We start from the raw sequence: 21,568 nt of genomic DNA on the forward strand, positions 1-21,568 counted from the left end.
CATACCTTGATGCACACCAGAACTGTTTGCCTAGTTCTCAAAACACATCTTCTAAATGCTCAGTCCCTTCAGTAACCTTTCTGGTGGTACTTCCTAAAGCAGAATATATACATACTGTATGATCAGGCAACTCTATAACTATACATACATTCAACAGAAATGTTCTTCAAGGGATACCCACAAGGATATTCACGGAGACATTGTTCATCGAAAGAACAATGACAACACACACACACACACACACACACACACACAAACACACACACACACCAACTGGAAACACTCTAAATGTCCATCAGTGAGTAAATAGGAAAAATAAAGTTTGGTGTATCCATACAATGGAATACTACTCAGCAATAAAAAAATAATTAAACAGTAGTACCTACAACAGGCTAGTTCAAATATAATGCTTAGTGGAAGAAAATTTTATGAAAACAACTACACACTTTAACATCCCACTCATATACCAAAACAGGAAAAAACTACACGAACCTATTCTCGTAGGAGTCAGATGGTGAGCAATCATGACTGGGAAGGCACACAAGAGTACTTGAAGCTAGTGACAATGTTCTGCTCCTTAAGCCAAGTGAAGATTATATGGGTGAATCAGTTTGTGGGGATTCATCAGCACAAACAATTAGAATATTTTCAATTTTTTAAAAAATTCATGTTACTAAACTGACTTAAACATTTAAAAATACCAGTGCAAAAGCCTCATTGTAGAACAATCAAGTCAGAATCTCTGGGCAATGAGACTCTAATACTTGTGGTTTTAAAAGTACCCCAGATGTTTCTGATGCACGGTCATGTCTGAAAACCAAGGTTCTCCATGTTTCTGTATGTTAACAGTGGCTCCTTGACGGCCACAGTATGGCTTGTGACAGAGGAAATGAGGTCTAGCTGACTCTCCTGTGTTTGCTTTGCACTGACAGGATGAGGCACAAGTATGCATCTTCCCCAAACCTCAGTGTCCACCACTGTTGTAGTGGGTACAATGTCACCGGCCTCTCAGGGCTATTGTGAGGATTAAATTAGATTGTATGCTTGGAGTAGGCAGCCCAAAGTCTAGAACATAACAGGCGTGGGAGAAATGGTGTTCAGCCACTTTTCCTCCTTTGTACCTAAGCTCCTGACAACAGTGATGAACAAACACATTGCTGTAAGCGGAGCAAACACATGCCCTTACTGTCGCCTCATGAAGAAGTTTCTAGAGACTGAAATAATCCTCTATGCATGCTGTCAAATGAGGATTGGAAATTTCTAGGTCGTGGCTGCTCCCTCTAGACATCCCTTGCTATCCCTGAGTATGACTAGAAAAGTGGTAGATCAGAGAGGTAAATACAAACTCCAGACCCTGCACTCACCTTAACTACAGAGCAGACTCTATGCAAGCAAAAGAGGCCAAAGTGAGAGTTAGCAATTGAACAACAATTGGTTCAGAGGACATGGACCACTCATACAATGTTCCAAATGAAAGACTTTGCTGCAAAGCCTCACCTTTTAGTGAAAACAAACAACAAAATCTGGGCGGGAAGCAGGAGCAGAGTTAGCCTTTTGACTCTACTACTGGAAGCACTATGACTTTGCTTAGCCAAACTTTTCTGTTTCTTTGATAATCGGAAGAAAGAAATGCCTGTTCTCAAATGCCCTTTATAAGGAGTTGGAGTTTGAATAAGTGGAAAGCATTCCAAAAAAGAAAACCAAAAAAAAAAAAAAAAAGGAAAAGAAAGTTAAGCACCAAAGAAATGCAAGGTGAGATTATTAGCTGGCCATTTCTTGTATTCAAAACTTCACTCATCCTTCAGCAACTCCCATGGAAAGAGCCCCTCTCTTGTTTTAAGAGCTCCAAGCATACCCTGTGCCACATGGGCCTGGAGTTTGCTTATGTAAGAAGGGACTGCAGCATTGCCTGGCGTGGAGCATCATATTTTGCTGAAGTCCAAGGGCAGGCCCAGGCCTTACATTTTTGGACAGAGGTGCTCTCAGTGGTGGAACACTGAACTGTGGCTGGAGCAAATGATGTCATCAGAGATCCTCTTACCGTGGTCAATGTCAAAATTAAGATAGCAAGTTCAAGGACAAACTGGATTTTTCCAGGCAAATATATAAGTAAGAAAGCAGTCTAGACTCAAAATCTTGCCTTTAAAATCAATACCTTAAAAACTTAAAGAACAACTGAGATTTAACCCCGTTCTGTGTGCCTATTTTGGTTTATGGGGAGGTCTTATTGAAAAATATAGTTTCATAGCAAAATATATTCTTTGAGTATATTTTTACTCCCACTACACATTAAGAAAAGAGGGAAAAATCATGTGAGTCACTCCTACATTCAAAAACAATAACAAAACCAAACTAAAAATATAAGTAAGGTATTGAGAAGAAAGATATTTGAGACAGAGATAAACACGAGAGCTCTCTACTCTAGAACTAAGAAATGAAATGGCTGGAATACCTGTTGGGTCCTTCAATGACTGGAAAATGAAAACTCTAAATCAACTACAGCTACTTTGGAATACCAGGTAGAGTCCATCCGAAAACCACTCCTGCGACAGACCTGTGTCAAACATTCCCCAATGCATGGATTGCTCCAGCTTGGGAAAGCATCAAATTAATATCAAAAACAGTACCGTTAACTCTTTGCTCTGGTTCCAGGGAGGACAGAAGACAGAATCCAGTCCTGCTACAAACCTTGGCCGAAGCTGGACAACATGCCCCTAAGTTTGGCGCGTCCTCACCCTGTGCCCTGGCCCCCGCCCCCGCTCTGGGTACCCAGGGACTCAGTGCACCAAGGAGAGGCCCTGGCAGAGAACAGACTGGCGGCTGGGGCTGCAGACCTAGGCGGTCAATCCTGAAGGAAGGGCGGCTCCTCCCCCGGCTCCCCCAGCCCCCCAGCACCAGGCCCTCAACATTCCCCTCCCCCTGACCCCTTGCCCCCCAGGCAGGTCACCTGGCTTGGCTCGCTTGTCCTCCTGCTGCTAGATCCCTCTAGCCTCCTCCTTGGAAGTGGCTCGCCCTTCCGAGTCACGGGGCCGCCGAGCGCCGCCAGCCTGTGCCAAGGCTGCGGGAAGCACTGTCCCCAGATGGAGCTGGGACCCTGCCCCGCGCGGCTGCCACCAGGGCGAAACTGGAGAGCCTGCTGGTATGGCCGGCAGGGAGGGGCGGCTGCAACTTTGCTCCTGGACGCGCGAGGAGGGGGCGCCCGTCTCCAAACTCCTTGCTGAGCTTCCAAGCTTCCCAGGCAAAGGATTTTATGTATTTTTTTATTTATTTAATGAAGAGGGAAGTCAGATTCTTGCCTTCAAGTTCTCTCTCTAGAGCTCCGATCCCAGGCTGCGGGAGGCGTGCCCCTGTGGGGCGGCCACAGGAGGGAAGCGGGGTGGCCAGTGGGAGCCTGGCCGCAGGGTTCCTCTAGACCCAGTTCTGCTGCCTGGAGCCAGAACCCGGGAGGGAGAGAAGCCTGGAGAGACCGGGCCAGCAGCGGGGAAGCGATGACCCGGACCTGGATCGCAGAAGTAGGAACTGGAAGTGACAGCGGCACAGGGCAGAGCAGCAGCAGCAGCAGCAACAGCAGCGGCAGTGGTGGTGGCAGTGGTGGCAGCAGTCTCAGCACCCCAGTAGTCAGGGAAAGAGCAAAAGCCGCGGTGTAAGGGCTGCAGCTACACTGCGCATGCTGCTGCCACCCAGTTTCCAAGATCAGGGCTATCAGTGCCTAAGGCCATTTCCAAAACTCCCCGGTTGGGAATGCTGGAGTCCAGGACTAGCCATTACTAGCTAGTGGACTGCTTTCCTTCCCCATCCAGGGATGCAACTTGGGACCTGCAATTTGCATGGTGACCCACTGAGACATCCTCCCACCCTCTCCCCCAAGCAGAGAAGTGCTTAGTGGCTCTTCACACCCATCTCCTCCCTGAACAGATCCCAAACCAGCCTTTTCAAAGAAACTCATGCTAGGCAAGTGTTCTACCACTGAACTGCACCCCAAGTTCCTTTTAAGTTTAGCTATATGATCTCATATGTAACCCAGATTGGCCTGGAACTCACATCCTCCTATCTTGGCCTATGGAATAGTTGAGATGTGTGCTGTAGTGTACATCTTGAAGCTCAATTTTTATAGAAATGCAGCATAATCAGTAAAAGATTAGGACAGCTAGAGTAATGGATAACATTGAATCTTCTGGAATTCTATTAGGGGTGTCACATTGGCTCAACTAGTAAAGAAAAAAAGGTGCCCAGGCCCCTTTTAGTCTTCCCACTAGTCAAACTGAGTGGAAGCTCTGCCCAGTGGGAAGAGATGGAAAAGGGCCAAACCATGAGACAATCTCCAACTTCTGCGCAGGCTTCTTAGCTGGGCAATGGTGGCGCACGCCTTTAATCCCAGCACTCTCAGGAGACAGAGGCAGGCGGATCTCTGTGAGTTCGAGGCCAGCGTGCGAGGCCTAGAGAGAGAAACTCGGACTTCAGGCAAGTACCCCTGCCAAGGCGTGAAGAAGTCTATGGTGCCATTAGTTAGTGGTCCGGCCTATTTCTACTTTCTTAGAGCTAGAGTAGGAAGGTGGCAGATTTAACATGAACTCATGAGCATTGGTAAAGCTGCCTTACTTCTAGGACCGCTTCCCTTCAAACAGTCTTTGGGAAATGGCAAACGGTCCATCCCACAGGCCTCACTTGAGGGAGAGCACCCGTGCTGTTATGGTGACAGATGGAGTGACTCAGGAAGTCGGGAGAGAATAAGGGGGAGGGGCAGAGAAAAACCATACTGCTACCAGCTGATACTGGAAGGATGGAAGGAAGGAGGGAGAGACTATTTGAATCACATATTCATCCAATAACCCCTTCATGAACAAAACTTCATTTACAAAGTAAGCTGGGTACAGAAGCAGAAGACATGTCTAGTCTGCAAAATGGAGATGGAAGGGTGTCCTGAGCAGGGCTCCACGGTAGAAGATGATAGAGGAAATGTTTCTACTGGGGTAAAGGAAAAGCCCCCGGGCTAGAGCTTCCACAGACCAGAATTCACATGGCTATTGTCGAACAGTGCAGCCAGAGAAATAGCACTCAGGACACTCTCAAGTGATCAGACTCCGTACATGTTGCTGGGTGACTTTCTGGTCTCATTAGTGACTTTACCTCAGAATAAGGATCATTTTCATATGTTCTCTATAGCTTTGACTTGACTGAATATCTTCCCTACCTCCTCCATTCTTTGAGAAAATAAAAAAGATGGATTTGGTTTACAAAGAAGAAATACAAATGGACTATAAAGGAGTGACAGTATGTCCAAACTCATTTGGAATCATGAAATACAAATTATAGCAAAAAATACTATTTCATCCATCACTTTGGCAAACTTTAAAGATAAATAATGTGCAATGTTGACAGAGACATGAGAAAGAAAACAGTTTCTATGATTTTGTTGGAAATGTAAGTTAGTAGAGCATTTTTGTAGGAGAATTTGACATTATCTATCAAAATCTGACACAGTAATTCATTTCTATGATGAAAAAGTGTTCAAGAATAATCACAAATGCACAAAAAATTCTCTATATATAAACAACATAAGTCACTGGGATTTATCACAGGAATGAAAGATTGATGCAACATATGAATATCAATCGATGTGATACATCATTATTATAAAGAGCCTAAATTAATGATCATCTCAACAGAAGCATAAAATGCAGAAATGAAACTGGGCTGGGGATGGTGCCTCAGTGTGTAAAATGCCATACAAGAATGAGGACCTGGGTTCAAATCCCCAGAGCTTATGTAAGCCAGGCACAATACCATGCATCTGTAATCTTAGTGCTCCTCTAGCAAGATGGAAGGTAGAGACAGAAGCATCATCCCTGGAAATGCCATGTAGAGCTGGCCTACAGCATGTAGCATTGAACAGTAAAGAAACTCAAGATACCAAGGGGTAGGCGCAGTCTCCAAGGTTTTCCTCTTGACCTCCATATGCAAACCTCGACTTAAATATGCAAATATACTCACAACATAACATACACCTGGGGAGCACATAAATGTAGCTGAGGATGACCCTGAACTCAGAACTCCCTACTTCTACCTCCCAAGGCCAACTGGCAAAATGCATCATCTTTTGTAACTTAAAAAACAAAACACTTGACAAACTAGGATTACAAGAAAATGTCCTCAATACTAAAGTGCATTTATAAAAACTACACAGCTAACACTGTACCCAGTGTCTAACACTTTCTTCTGTAAGATCAAAAGCAAAACAAGGCACTTGCTTCTACCACCTCTATTCAATATGTACGAGAGATAGATAGATAGATAGATAGATAGAGAGAGAGAGAGAGAGAGAGAGAGAGAGAGAGAGAGAATTGAATTTTCAGATAGGGTCTCACTATATAGCAGTCACTGATCTGAAATTCACAGGAGTCTAACTGCCTCTGCCTTCTATATGTGGGATTAAAGGCATAGCAACCATAACTGGCACAACTAATTAAAAATAACATTCCACATGTACTAGCATCTAGAAGTGTATCCCCGCACTTAGAGGAAGAGGCAGGAGGTTCAGGAGTTCAGGATTATCCTTAGCTACATAGCTGCATAGCTACATAATTTAAGGCCAGACTAGGTTGCATGAGACCTTATTTCAAACAAAAAAGTATTAAACACTTGAGGCAAAAACATTGACCCAAAGTGGTATAAGACACATATGTTATAAACTATAAAAAAAGATACAATGAAATTAAAGAAGATATAAGTGCATGGAAAGATAACCATGTTGACAGATCCAAAGACTTAGTTACTAAGAGAACACCATTCCTCAAAGTGATCTGTAAGTTCAAAACAGTCCCTGTCAAGGTCTGTTTTTAAGAAACAATCATGGTGACACACACCTGTAATCCCAACAGTCATGAGGCAGAGGCAGAAGGATTTGTTGTAAGTTCAAGGCTAGCCTGCTCTACATAGCAAGCTCCAGGCCAGCTGGAACTTTACAATGAATGCTTGCCTCAAAAATAGATAGATAGATAGATAGATAGATAGATAGATAGATAGATAGATAGATAGATAGATAGGTGGATGGATGGAGAGAGAGAGAGAGAGAGAGAGAGAGAGAGAGAGAGAGAGAGAGAGAGAGAGAGAGAGAGATATGAGAAAAGAAAACACAGGCAGGAGATGATATAAAACTCATCCATACATTCAAGTATTCCAAATTGGTTTTGAAACTAAAACAAGTTGGAGGACTCACGTTTTCTCAATTTAAAAGCTACTACAAAGCTATGTTAATCAGGTAAGGGAAAGAAAAGTAGTCTTTTCAAGAACTTGGTAATTAGAAAACTACATCTCCACATCCAAAAGAATTAACTTGGGGCCAGTGAAATGGCCTCATGGGTAAAGTTCCTAAACCCACATAGTAGAAGAAAAGAACCTCCATTTGTGGTAACATTCTTATGGGAAAACACAACTATTCATGACCTTTGATTGTGGAAGTGTTTCTCAGATGACACTAAAGAGTAAAAAAAAAAAAAATGAGCATTGGGGAGATTGATCAGTGGGTAAAAATGCTTGTTGGGCAAGCCTGACAACCTGAATTGGATGTCCAGAACCTAGTGGCTGCTCTTGCAGAGGACCTGGATTCAATTCCCTATACCCACATGGTGGTTCACAAGCAGCCATAACTACAGTTCCAGGGGATGTGACATTTTCTTCTGTAGTCCATGAGTACCAGGCATACAAGTGGTGCACAAACACACATGCAAGCAAACCACATGTACAGATAAAATACATTTGAATGTAAAGAAAAAGCCAGATGCCTTTTTACAGGTGCACATCTGTAATCCCAGTACAGTGAGATGAGAAGCAAAGAAGAGGAATCCACTGGGAAGCTCTCAGATCAGTTAGCCTAGAGGACACACCACAACAGCAGAAATGAGACCAACTCTGCCTCAACAAGGGAGAAGAAATAATTAAAGACACCCTACCCTCTGACCTACACACATACATTGTCAACAGCAGATAGAGGGCATCTGGAAAGGCCAAGTGATCACAAACCTATAATGTGGTCCCCACACCTCTGAACCCAATACTCAGTCACCACTGTCTGATTCAGCGTTACAATCTTCCAAACTGACTGATTCGAACTAGCAGCTGTTCTTCAGATCGAACTAGCAGCTGTTCTTCAGATAAATGATAGTGTGCTCTGGGAAAGAGTCAAGCCCTCTTCTTGCTTTTCATACATTTAGAGCTTTACAAAGTTAACTCAGATCCACCAGGTATGCCCTATGCCACACTGTTTGAAGGACTTGGTGCCTGAGACCGCCCCCCCTCATGACCTCTGTGAATACAGATCTGTTTTTCAGCTACCTAGAAGCTTGGAGACTGAACTGGCCACATACGTGACTGCTCCGTCCTTTCCAGCTCAGCTTTCAGTCTCATGCCTTGTAGGGTGATTCTATGTGTCTTCCCTGAGGGCTCTGTGAGTGACTCAACGTGGCTCAGTTTTGTGCATAACAGTACAAAGAGCACTTAGTCACAAGGTAACAGTAAGCAGTGGGACTAGGGTTTAGACGCAATGATATATTGAGAGCTGTAGATGCGTTCTTTCATTCGACCCTTAAAATAGTTCTTTGTAATGAAACCCACCACAATGAATGCTAAACTTTAAAAAAAAATAATTTTAAAATCTTCTGCAGCCAGGCTGGAGAGATGACTCGGCCGTTAAGAGCACTGACTGCTCTAACAGAGGACCCATGTTCAATTTCCAGCAGCCACATGGCACCTCAAAATCATCTGAAACTCCAGTTCCAGGGGATCTGATGCCCTCTTCTAGTCTCTGCAGGCACCAGGCACACATATGGTGCACAGATATACATTGAAAATGAAACATCCAGACTATATATATATATATATATATATATATATATATATATATATATATACATATATATATATTTTTTTCTAAAGTCCTCTGTACTGTTAGTCCCTATCATACAGTGATGCCAAGTAACTTTATGAAGAAAGGTTCTAGCATACAGGGTTAGTGGGATGGTGCAGTGGGTAAAATGTTAGCTACATAAACATGAGGACCAAAGTTTGGGTCCCCAGCACCCCTGTAGCTAAGCATTGTCAGCAACTGCCTATCGCCCCATGTGATGCTGGGTGGGTGAGGGGCTTGTTGACCAGCAGGTTCAGTGAGAGATTTTTATCTCTGAAAGAAAGAAAGAGGGGTGGGGGAAAAGATAGAGAGGAAAGAGAGAGAGAGAGAGAGAGAGAGAGAGAGAGAGAGAGAGAGAGAGAGAGAGAGAGAGAAGAAAGAGAGAAAGAAAGAAAAAGAAGGAAGGAAGGAAGGAAGGAAGGAAAGAAAGAAAGAAAGAAAGAAAGAAAGAAAGAAAGAAAGAAAGAAAGAAAGAAAGAAAGAAAGAAAGAAAGAAAGAAAACTTTCCTAAAATTCAGCTGTTCATATAAGGGATCTAGACTGCTTCAAAATGGTTTTAGTAACCTGGAGAGAAACAGAAGAAGACACCAACTTTGACATCTAGCCTATACGTGTACCCCACATAATGTACATACATCACACACACACATCTATGAAGTCATAGAAGGAACATGATAACCACAATGTCAGATACTCTTTTATTACAATGTTCATATCATGTCAATCTGATACACTGTAAAATTTCTGCCCAAAGTGGATAGAACATTTTCTGATTTTTAAAAAAAATGACTATTTTAAGTATTTGTGCTTAAAGGAATAATCTTTAGTTATCAGAAAACCCCCAACAGTGGAGCAGCAGGAGGTGTTTCTCTATCATCCAGTATTCTTAGAACTGCAAAGAAGCACAGTACACCTTCTGGCAGCTTCAGCACAGAAATCACTGGCAACTTCACCATGTTTTTATGTGAAAAATCAAACAAGAAATGTCATGGTCTGTTCCACAGTAGACAGTATCCTATAATGGATATCACATGCTCTGAAGTCACATGGACTGTGAACCTCAAGATGGGTGAGGGGTCTCTCAAACTGGAAAGCAGGGAACATTGGAATAAGATATTCTGACACAGATGTGGCTTTAGATTAGGCTTAGCTTCAAGAAAAAAAAACAAAAAACAAAAAACAAAAACCTGGTTTTGAGACAAGGTCTCATATCGTATCCCTGGAACGATTTTTTTAAACCAAGATGGCCTCAAGCCCACAGAAATCCACTTGCCTCTGCCTCCTAAGTGCTGAGATGGAAGTTTTACACCACCACACCCAGCTGGCTTTAAGAAAATGTTTGGAGGAAACAAAGTTCAGCTGGGACAACAGCTAGTAAAGATAATAATAATAGTAGCAACACTAATAAATAGCTACTTGAAAAATAATATGCCCCAGTATCTCTTCCCAGGGTTTTGCATGTATTAATTCATTGAAATGTCATACCAATATTAATAGACGGGCAGGTGCCATTATTATTCCTATTTTACAGGTGGAGAGGCCAAGGCATAGAAGCACAGTTAAATAACAGATTCAAAGGTCATAATGTCACTAGTGAGTATGAACTGAGATTTAATCCCCAGATGTCTAACATCAGAGTCCCTGCTCAAACCCCTACCATTTGCCCACAGATAATACTTGCTTACTAATGTAGAGCACCTCTGACCTGGCTCTGAGCTGAAGATAATACACAAATTATCTCACAGATTTTAGGACATTGACTTTCTTAAGCCTACATATTTAAGCAATCTCTCCTTTGGCCCTGAAAGAGCATCATGAGGTAGTTAACAGTATGTCTATTTCACAGACAAAAGCGTTGTGAGAGAGCATGAAGGTGCAGCTCCATGCTAGCACTCCCCGAACACATGGAAGAGGAGGATCCAGCCCCTGCACCACAAAAACAACACGGAAGCACAAAAACGTAACTCGCCATACAAAGAAATATTGAACTCCTTTTCAGTAATACACTGAATGCATGCAGTAGGGTTCTTCATGCAACACAGTTTAATGTGGCTTGGGTTTTTTATTTTGCTTTTCATTGTTTTTCTTTTGGTGCTGGGGACTGAATCCAGGGCCTTTGCATTGCAAGCAAGCCTCTACCACTGATCCATAGCTCCTGCTCTGTTTAAATACAGTTTTGACTTGAAGACCAGCTTCTTGTAGTTTCCCAAAGCCTTCCTCTGTTCCAAAGTGTTATTGAGAGTAAAAAGGCCTGTTTTCTTTCTCAAGATTTTCTTTTTTTTTATTACAACATTTCTCTGTTCCTTTTTCTCCCTCCAAATCCTCCTGCTCCACTCACCTTTAAATTCATGACCTCTTTTCCATTATTTGTTACTGCATGTATGTATATATGTATGTTTTCAGGGCTAATCTTTAGGAACCAGGCTATTTCTTTTTTTAAATTGATTTTAATGCAGCTTCCTGAGACCCTCTGCAATAGCCGGTGACTCACTTTTTCCACCCATTAATAACGAAGCACACCCACAAAAAGCTTGGTCATCTGAAAAGAAGTTGTGTTTAAAAGTCATCATTTTGCATTTTTTAAAAATTCTTTCCTTTTGGTTCTGTTTTCTTTCTTTCTTTTCTTTGTTGTTGTTTTTTAAGAAAGAGTTTCATTTAGCCTAGCCTGGCCCCAAACTTAAATGTATAGCCAAGGATGGCCTTGAACTTCTGATCTTCCTGCTTCTACTACCTTAGTGGTGCAGATTAGAGGTTAATGATTTTGCTTTGTTTAGAATTAGGTTCTGTAAGACACACACTAGCAATGCACCATTGGGGATCACTAGTCTCAACTCTGGTTTCTCTAAAGGGCCACCTCTGTTTATCTTTGTGACTACTGGCAGTGAAAATTAATCCCATACTTTACGGACATTTTTTTTTTATTATTAACAGAACAGAAAATAGTGGCAAAATGAAAGGCAAGGCAGGTTAGCTTACTTCCACTTGAAGGGTTGCACATCCTTTCAGGAAGTCATTGATGTTGTTGATGCAGTCGGCCTCAGTTTGGGGCTCCAGACAATACTAGAGAAAGAGTCAAATGTCACTTAGGGATTGCTAAGCCATGACAAACGATCATCACCATTTGCAGATAACTAGATATGGTCGGTCAGCTTTTGAAGGCAGAGGGCAGCCCTGCTCTCCATCCAGGAAGAGAATAACCACTTAAGGAAGTGATGCAAATGTCTAAACGGTTGGTTTTTGTTTCAAATGTCTGCGAACCGTTTCTACTTAAAAAGGTTTCCTTGTACCTTCAAGTCAGTTGTGAGAATAGCAAACTGGAGAGAATAAGACATACACATATAACATATTAGTTTAGTTCCTGCTTTCATTTGAGAAGGCCACACGGATTACCTTCCTCTACTCCCCATGATAATTTGTTGGTATTATATTTCACTTTGGCTGGGCACTACATGTTATCATGTCACTCCGCATCTTATCACCAGTTGAATTACTGTTCCTCAAGTTTAAGAAATTAGAAGTAAATGCACTTGTTCAATAAAAAAGAACTGATTCCAAAAGGCAAAAGAAGCCTGCCTTGCAGTCACATTCCACAATGACTTTGAGAAAAGAACGGTAAGAACTCTACCTTTAATACCACAAAATTGGCTACTTTAGAAGTCGTCCACTGTTGTAACATGGCCTTCTAACCTCAAATATCTTGGAATTTTTTGAGCAAGGTTTAGTTTCATTTTGAATGCTCACTGAATTTAATACACACACTTGGTTTCTCTTTGGTTTTTGTGAGTTTTATGTAACACTGACTTTTGTGAATAGACTTTTCTTCAACTGATTTTTTTTTTTTAAAGAAAGGAACTCTGAATCAACTTTTAGGCAACTTCTCAAACACCAGAAAGATCTACTACAAATTATTTCATTATTCCACAGACTCATGTACCCAAAGTTCAAAACATGTCCGAAGTGCACAGGGAAGTTTAAGATGCATCTCCACAACACAGCGAACTCATGCATGATAAGCATGTCCTCCCATCCCAGACTGCCAGTGCTGGAACAGGATTTTAGTAGGGTAATATTTGGGGACCAGTAACTGAAGGATATTTCATTTTCTGACTTTTTCAAAGTACAAGGGCAGTAAGAAAGAATGCCTAACTCTTAGAAAGATATTGAAGTAGGGGATTCCCATGACCGGGCAACAGAAAAAAAAAAAAAATCTCAAGAAGAATGGTATTATTGCTGCTTCGTGGTGAAAGCAATCCCAAAGACACTGCACAAACAACCTTACCTTCTCCACCGAACCAGGCAGAAGTCTGTTGATGAGTTTGCACAACACTACCCCATTTTTCAGCGAGGACTTCAAGAACTCCTCTGGATCACAGATGGTCTTTTTGGGAGACTCTAAAACTCCCAAAGATATAAGCCATGTCACAACGCGTTCTTCTGGATTCATGATTGAGGCTCGTACACTCTGAACAGTTCTCCGGGGCAGCTGCGAGGACTAAGCCACATCCGTGATTGCATCTGCTGCTGTCTTCCTTTTTATGAGCTCTCTTCTGGTGCTTGCAGGGCAAAGGTTTAAGGCAACTTTTCTTTAACAACAGTGGAACGCGGGATTTCTAAACCACAGAGATCATACTCAAAGATATGGAAGGAATGATAAGGAATGGACAGACTCCTGGGATAACATCACGGGGTTTTTTTCAAAACCTGCAAAACACATTCATTAGGTTTTTTTTTTTTTTTTAAAGGGAGGAACACACACAGCAGTACAAGAAGCTGTAGGAAAGGAAGTGAAGAGGATGCTGGGGAGGCAGAAAGTAAGCAAGGGCTCGTGGAGCCGGGAGTGAGCCAGCACTTCAGAGAACCTTGGAAATGAGACATGCATGGGGCAGACTGGGAAACCACCGTCAATACAGTCTAGCCCCGGTGAAAAATCTGGCTTCCGTCAGGAGGAAGATGCCAACTGCCTCTTAGGTCAGACAGCTCTGAGCCTCATGGGGAGCTGTGCTGGTCACACAGAGCTCAAAGCCTTAGGTGGGTTGAGACGATTCCTCCCAGAAATGGCCGGATGTCCTCAGACAATCGCACAGCGATTTTGTGTGTCACGATCATTCCTTCCTTACAAAACACGTGAAGTCACACGGTGACAACTTGCCAAGCAAAGGAAGATTGTCCCTGCTGTCAGCCATCACCGCATATAAGCAGAAGCTGGAAGAATGGCATTTTACTTTGTAGCCAAAAAGCTATGTTTAGGGAAATAGGCTAAGGATAACATCTGCCATCCTGTTTACTTGCATTCTTTAGCAATTCTTTTTCTGGACCTGGTTCCACTCCACAGTCCAGCTGCAGTACCCTTAGCAAAGACTCAGACACAGTCAGAGAAAATGAGGGAAATATGCTTGGAGACAGAGCACTTGAGAACAAAAGCGCACTTGTCCTCTCTGTCTACACTACAGACTGAAAAATTCACTTTTCTCCATCAACAAACACTCTGCATTTAAAATGGTGACCTGAAAACAAGCCCCAGTCATGAATCCAGAAGAACTATTAAACTTTGCCTTATCCTAAATTTCTCTGTAGTATGAGCAAGAGGGGTCTCTTAGTCTCAAACATTTTCCGCACCAGGTAAAATAGTCATACTATAGAGAAACTTTAAGGCAGAATTAAATTGCGTAGCTCTATGTCTCTCTCCTTACATATGGGAGGCATCCAGTTAATTATAGCTGTTTGCTGCTAAGTCTCACAATCCTTTTCTTGTCACCCCCTCTTCCTGCTTTTTGATGGTGATAGTGATTGGATAGTTCCACGTAGCCGAGGGTGGATTTGAATTCCTGATCCTTCTGCCTCCATCTCCCAAGTGCTGGGATTATAGCATGCAGCACTACACCCAGTTTATGATATGCTTGGGATTGATCCTAGGACTTTGTACGTGCTAGACAAGCACTCTACTAACTGAGCTATATCCCCAGGCCAACTTAAGAATTTTGACGTTCTCAGCCTATTTGGTTACAATCTCACACAATCTAGATCAGTGGTTCTCAACCTGTGAGTCACAACCCCTCTGGGGGTTGATGGACCCTTTCACAGGGGTTGAATATTATGTATCCTGAATAACAGATGTTTATGTTACAATTCATAACAGTAGCAACATTACAGTTATGGAGTAGCAATGAAAATAATTTTATGGTTGAAGGTCACCACAACATGAAGAACTATTTTAAAGGGTCACAGCATTAGGGAGGTTGAGAACCACTGCTCTAGATGAACTTTTTCTCTCAGTCTGAAAAGTGTGCATGTGCCCTTTCAACTCCTTCTTTCCTCCCCTTTCTGTACATCACAGGCAGCTGCTCATCTGCTTTCAGTCCCTTTATGTTAGCTTGTATTTTTCAAGGATCTTGCATAAAGGGAATTATATAATATGGTAGTGTTACTGGTAGTCACAATCTGGACCAGGGGTTTCCAGGTTCTTGGTTTCTCAATCAAATAACTGAAATAAAGGCTCACTTATATTGTGAAAGTAGCAAGGAAACTTTATTCAAAGTGAAGCAACAGTACAGATCCAAAGAAACACACTATCAAGGTTGAGAGCAGCCAAAGGATGGAAGATACTCAAGGGCCTCTGACTGTCAGACATTAGCATGTCTGTTTCTAAAGAGACTGACACATTTCCATTGGTTCAAGCAGGAATATGTGAAGCCTAAAGCAGGTGGGGGGTCTCGGGTTGCCAACATGTTGCTAGATGCATTGTTAGCAAAGGGAGGTGCACACAGCCCAAGCCAAATGTCTCACATTTCTAAGTCATTCCCTACGCTTACTTGGCTTTGTGTAGTTTCTTAACACCAACATTTTGAGATTCAGTGATGATGTTGGGACTATCCATAGTTCTATAATGAAGATTTTACCTCTGTGTTTTTAGCTTGTTGTACTTATAAGTAAAATAAATATAGTCAATGAAAATTTTAATTGGATTTGACCCATGGCCAAATCTATGTAATGGAAATAAACAGAAGCCATTTGTTGATGAATTTATTTCCTCAACTGACCTATTTAAACACAGTTTTGTATGTCATTTGGATAGCATCACAATTGCTCAGGAGAATTGTACTCCACAGGCAAACATAAGCTGGCAGTATTACTGAGGTACTACTTACATTTGAGGATGACAAGCAAAGCCTGAGTCATTTCAGGAATATAGTCTAGCCCAAAAGAGGCTCTTGTCCAGTGTCACCTGGACAGAGATCTACCTTGTTTTGATTTTTGTTTTGTTGAGACATGGTTTCACTATATAGCCCTGTTAGCCTGGAACTCAATAATGAAGACTGTCCCAGTTTCTTTAGAGGAGGATAAACGTGTCCCATCACTCCCAGGTCCTACCTCAGCTTAGACATTTAGCTATAGCAAATTACTGTAAATAACAAAGCAAAGGCTGAGAGTGCCACAAGCCAGCATCCACCAAGGTAAAAGAAACAGTTGTTAACATTGAGATTTCCAAGTTAGATTTGTTACAGGATAGTGTCAGGGTGGGCAAGCTTCTACCTGAAGTGACTCACCATAGAACCCAGCCTGGCTTGGGAAGCAGGTAAAGACAAGAAAGGAGCTGATGTGCTTGGAAATAAGGTGAGGGCAGATACTGAAGGTCACAAGAACAGAACGGGCTTCCCAGAAGGGCACGAGGACAAAAACCAAAAATCTAGCATCACACCCTCTGCCTCACTAAATCTACCAGCTGAAAGGTTTGCCTACCTCCTCCCATCCTAATGAATACTCCAGAAGACCCCAGTTAGCTAGTTTTGTTCTGATGCTTCTGGTGACATCCTGCTTTACAAAAAAACATCTTCAAAGGAGCGGGACATGATGGTACATGCTTGTGATCCCAACACTCAGGAGGTAGAGGGTAGAAGATCAGGAATGTAGGGTCATTCTTGCCTGTGTAGCGAGTTTGAGGCCAGCATGGGTTATGTGAAACCCTTTACCAAAAAAAAAAAAAAAAAAAGATAAATCCCTTCAAAGGCCTAAAGCAGTGATTGACAAACAAAAATGTGCATGATGATAACCTCCTGGTTGCAACAGAGAAAAAGCAATGAGGGCAGGATTTGAGCTGAAATAGGTAGCATTTTGTTAGAAATAAAAAGACCTAAAGGAAACGAGGCATATGTGAGCATACATTAAAGCTGTCTGATGGGAAAACTGGGACCATTTTCTTTACTTTTATGCATTGGAAATATTTATCATTTTAACCACAAACTGTTGGGGCACTTGTTAAAACAAAGATCTGGTGGAACTAGGCCCAGATATTCTAGTTCAGAAGACCTGCAGTAGCGTCCTCCACTTGCCTCAGATGCGGGCAGACGCGGGTTACACTTCTGAGCTTCTACTCCACGCCAGGCCCTGGCAATCGCTGCTTGGTTTCAATATCCCCAGCAACAAGCCAACACCATGTCTGCCAAGTTCCTCAGTTCGCAGACTGCCTCTGCCTGTGATTGATGTAGTGCCTCTCAGATTGCCTCTCTGCCTGCTCTCTCTGCAAATGGACCTGGGGGTTTAAAAGACTTTGGGCTTTGCCAGCTGGCACGGTGGTAAGGTTTATCACTGAGGGACGGAGGAGAAATAGCGCAGAAAGAAAGGTTTTTACTTCCTGTTTCCTCACTCCACTGGCTGGGCCCAGCTTTCTTCACACCCACCTTCTGCAGCTCTGGCTTCTCTGCTGCTGGAGGGGAGCAGTTTTCCTTGACTTTCCCCTTGAGTAGTTCCGTAGCCAAGTGTCTCTGTGAGACACCTCCCATGGTGAAGAAGCACCACAGAAGAGCATATTTTCAGGAGGTTGCAGACCACGTATGTCCACCAAATTCCACTGACTCGGTGTAGTTCAAGATCTCTAACAAGGCCTGTGGCTCAGCTATGGGTTGAGAGGAGGTTACCACAGTCCTGGGGCATTGGATGTGGCACATTATATTTATCATACCTACTACTCTATATTTATCTGTTGGTTCTACATTCTTTCAGAGTTCCCTTTACTTCTTTTGTACACTATATGAATTTTACTTCGAGTGAATCCTTCAACACCCCCATTCTCTAATTTATTACTGTTGGCTTCTTAAATTTGTAGCCTACATTAGCCTCAAACTTGTCAAGTGAATCAGCTTAATCTCAATAAGGATGTAGAAACCTTAGAGTAATTTGAAAAGGAAAAGTTTCACGTACAAATTAGTAGCCCAAACCAGGCATGGTGGCGCATGCCTTTAATCCCAGCACTCAGGAGGCAGAGCCAGGTAGATCTCTCTGAGTTCGAGGCCAGCCTGGTCTACATAATGATTTCCAGGAAAGGCACAAAGCTACACAGAGAAACCCTGTCTCGGGGGGAAAAAAAAAAGAGTGAGAAGCCAGAGGGGCTGAGGAGATGGTTCAGTGGACAAAGTGTTTGCTGTAGAAGCATGAGGACCTGAGTTCTCAGTACTGGGATTCTAGGGGCTAGCCACCATCCCTACCATTATTTGTTACTCTTTGAGACAGAGTTCTCAGTACTGGGATTCTAGGGCTAGCCACCATCCCTACCATTATTTGCTACTCTTTGAGATAGAGTTCTCAGTACTGGGATTCTAGGGGCTAGCCACCATCCCTACCATTATTTGCTACTCTTTGAGATAGAGTTCTCAGTACTGGGATTCTAGGGGCTAGCCACCATCCCTACCATTATTTGTTACTCTTTGAGATAAGATCTCATGTAGTCAGGCTGGACTTGAATTCTACCTCCCAAGTCCTGGGATTGCAGTAGGTATGCACCACACCTGGCTGCTAATTCTTTGTATGTGTGGTATGCATACCTGTGCAGGTATGTGGGCAGGTACACAGAGTTACACATAGACTTGTGGAGGCCAGAGTTTGACTTCAGATAGCGATCTCTATTGATCCCCACATTAATTTTTGAGACAAAGGCTCTTACTGAACCTAGAGCCCCTTGTTTTGACCAAACGAGCTAGCTAGAAACCCAGAACCTGTGTGTCTCCAATCTCCAGGAGCGAGGGTTACAGACTCTCCTAGTTTGCTTCTCTGCTGCTGTGATAAAGCCATGATCAAAAACAAGTGGGGATGAAAAGGTTTATTAAATAGTACAGGCTTGAGTCCATCATAAAGGCAAGCCAGGGCAGAAACCCAAGGCAGGAACTGTAGCAAAGACCATAGAGGAACACTGCTTACTAGCTTGCTTCTAATGCATTGCTCAGTTTGCTTTCTTATACAACCCAAGACTACCTTCCCACATTCACTCATTAATGCAGAAAGTGCCCCCAACAGACAGGCCCACAGACCAATGTGATGGAGGCAATTTCTCAGTTTGAGGTTCCCTCTTCCCAGGTGACTCTAGTTTGTGCCAAGTTGACAAAAAGAAAGAAAGAAAGAAAGAAAGAAAGAAAGAAAGAAAGAAAGAAAGAAAGAAAGAAAGAAAGAAAGAAAGAAAGAAAGAAAGAAAGAAAAACAAAAATGACAACAACAAAACAAAGGACCCAGCACCGGGCCCAGCTTTTGTGTGGGTCCTGGGGCTCTAGCTAAGGCCATCGGACTTACAGAGCAAGCACTGTAGCCACTGAACCATCTCCCCCAGCTCTCTGGCTGCTCACTCTTTATGTTAAACTTTTACTTTTCAAATTACTATAAGGTGTCTTCAACCTGATTGCATCTAAACAGATTTACTTCATTATCTTCAAAGAACACCTACTCTCCACTTAAGCAAACTAATTGCAAGGTTATACCTTGTACCTCGTCATCACATAAAATGTTCTGCTTCCTGAATCATGAATAGATATTTTTTTATCTCTCTCTACAATTCCCTGACCTTGTACAGACCTCCAAATAATTTCCCATAATGATTGTATACGTTTGAATTCTCACAAAGATGTTATGATTGCCTATTGACCACTTCATAGCTCAGATTTCTAAATTTTTACTTATGCCCATCCACATGACAAGGGGGAGGGAACGGGGGAGGGAAAGGATGAAGACAGAAAGAAATGAAAGCTTTGGTATGGTGGTACATGTCTAGAATCATAGTCCTTGAGAGTTGAGGCAAGGTGAATGGATCATTTGAGGTCAGGAGTTCAAGACCTGGGCAACATAATAATATTTCATCTCAAAATAAAATAAAATAAATAAAACTGAGCCAACAACAACACAAAAACAACTCATAAAGTGAGATGAAAATATTTACATATTTGCAAATCATGTATCTATGATAAAGGACTTGTTAAAAAAAACCCACAACTCAATAATGTGACAACTAAAAGTAAGTAAATAGACATTTCCCCAAAGACAATATGCACAGATCCAATAAGCACATGAAAAGATGTTCAACGTCTTCAGAAACCAGAGAATTATAAATCAAAACCACGACAAGATTCCACTTCACAAGTATTAGGATGGCTGTAATAAAAAATGCAGACAAACTGGGCATGGTCACATATGCCTTCAATCCCAGCAATATGGAAGGAGAAACAGGAGTACCAGGAGTTATAGGTCAGCCTCAGCTACATATTGAGTTCAAAGCCATCCTGGGATACATAAAACTATTGGTGTATTTGTACATGTGTGTGTGTGTGTGTGTGTGTGTGTGTGTGTGTGTGTGTGTGTGTGTGTGTGTAATCCAGAGGACAACTTCTAAGAGTTGATTCTTTCCTTTACTATTGGCTCAGACTTTGTACAGTAAGTGTTCTTACCAGCTGAAACATCTATTGAAGCCTTGATCATTTTTCTACATCTTGGAATATGTAAGACTGAACACAACTTTTTATGGCCACAAATTTGAGATACTGCCACAGAGTGCAGGAAGGAGGGAGAGGGAAGGAAAGATGATGTATGTCTACTCCTCCCCAAAGAGAAAGAAATGCAACCAGGAAAGTAGCCAATTAAAAATATCAGCCAGTACTGGTTACGGTCACAATCTGATGGTAAGGTGCTATTACTGAAGACAACATTTGTTTATGTCACTGAACATGAAGAAGTCAAGCTGGAACCTAAGTAGAAGCTTCACCCCTATTGACTAGCATTAATAGTACTGGAAGATACTCCGAATGCTACCAGAACAGAAAGGTAATCATCTATGCCACTCAGCTACAAACCCTGTAACCTACAACAACAATCTGGCTGTAAAACATACTCCTGCAATATGGGAATAACCAACCACTTTTTAAAATTAGATTTAAGACACACTCCATGAGATAGAACCCATACCTGACATTGCTGAAGTGACCAAGAACCCGAGACTAGATAGGCCAGGGACCTAGGGGAAACCTAATACTATTATTCTGCTAATGGAATATAGCAATGAAATCCTGAAGATATACTGCTATACTCATAGATCAGCGCCTCACTCAACCCCCATGAGAGAAGCTTCTTCTTGTAGTAGATGACAATCAACACCAAAACTCATAGCTGGACAATGTGTAAGACAATTTGGAGCACTCGGCCTTTATCAAACCCCTCCCCTCAAGACTCAAGGATCTATGTGAAAGAGGAGCCATAAAGAGTATAATAGCCAGAGGTAGTGAATGACTCCAAGGAAACAGCATCTTGTGGACACAACAAGGACTCACATAGACGGTGACATCATGCACAAGACCTGCACAAATTCAAACCAGACAAAACCCTAGCACTGAGAAGGGGAAGTGGACACAAAGTCCAACT

General features: G+C 42.3%; 1 protein-coding gene across 3 annotated transcripts in view; it reads right to left on the reverse strand.

Moving 5' to 3' along the window:
* Arhgef6 (Rac/Cdc42 guanine nucleotide exchange factor 6) overlaps positions 1-14,232 on the reverse strand; it is a 122,170-nt gene extending 107,938 nt beyond the window's left edge. Inside the window, exons 1-2 of one of the 3 annotated variants that reach the window (XM_028889909.2) lie at positions 13,182-14,232; positions 11,879-11,962 (exon numbers count right to left, since the gene is read on the reverse strand). In XM_028889909.2, the coding sequence (XP_028745742.1) occupies positions 11,879-11,962; positions 13,182-13,346 (249 nt within the window). In that variant the 5' untranslated portion in view covers positions 13,347-14,232. Of the gene's footprint in view, positions 1-2,627; positions 2,704-2,947; positions 3,246-11,878; positions 11,963-13,181 lie in introns of those variants that run through there. The other 2 variants (XM_028889910.2, XM_028889912.2) reach the window with 2 other exon arrangements.
* Positions 14,233-21,568: the final 7,336 nt, after the last annotated feature.

The sequence above is a fragment of the Peromyscus leucopus genome, chromosome X (assembly GCF_004664715.2).
Source record: "Peromyscus leucopus breed LL Stock chromosome X, UCI_PerLeu_2.1, whole genome shotgun sequence".
Lineage (NCBI taxonomy): Eukaryota > Metazoa > Chordata > Mammalia > Rodentia > Cricetidae > Peromyscus > Peromyscus leucopus.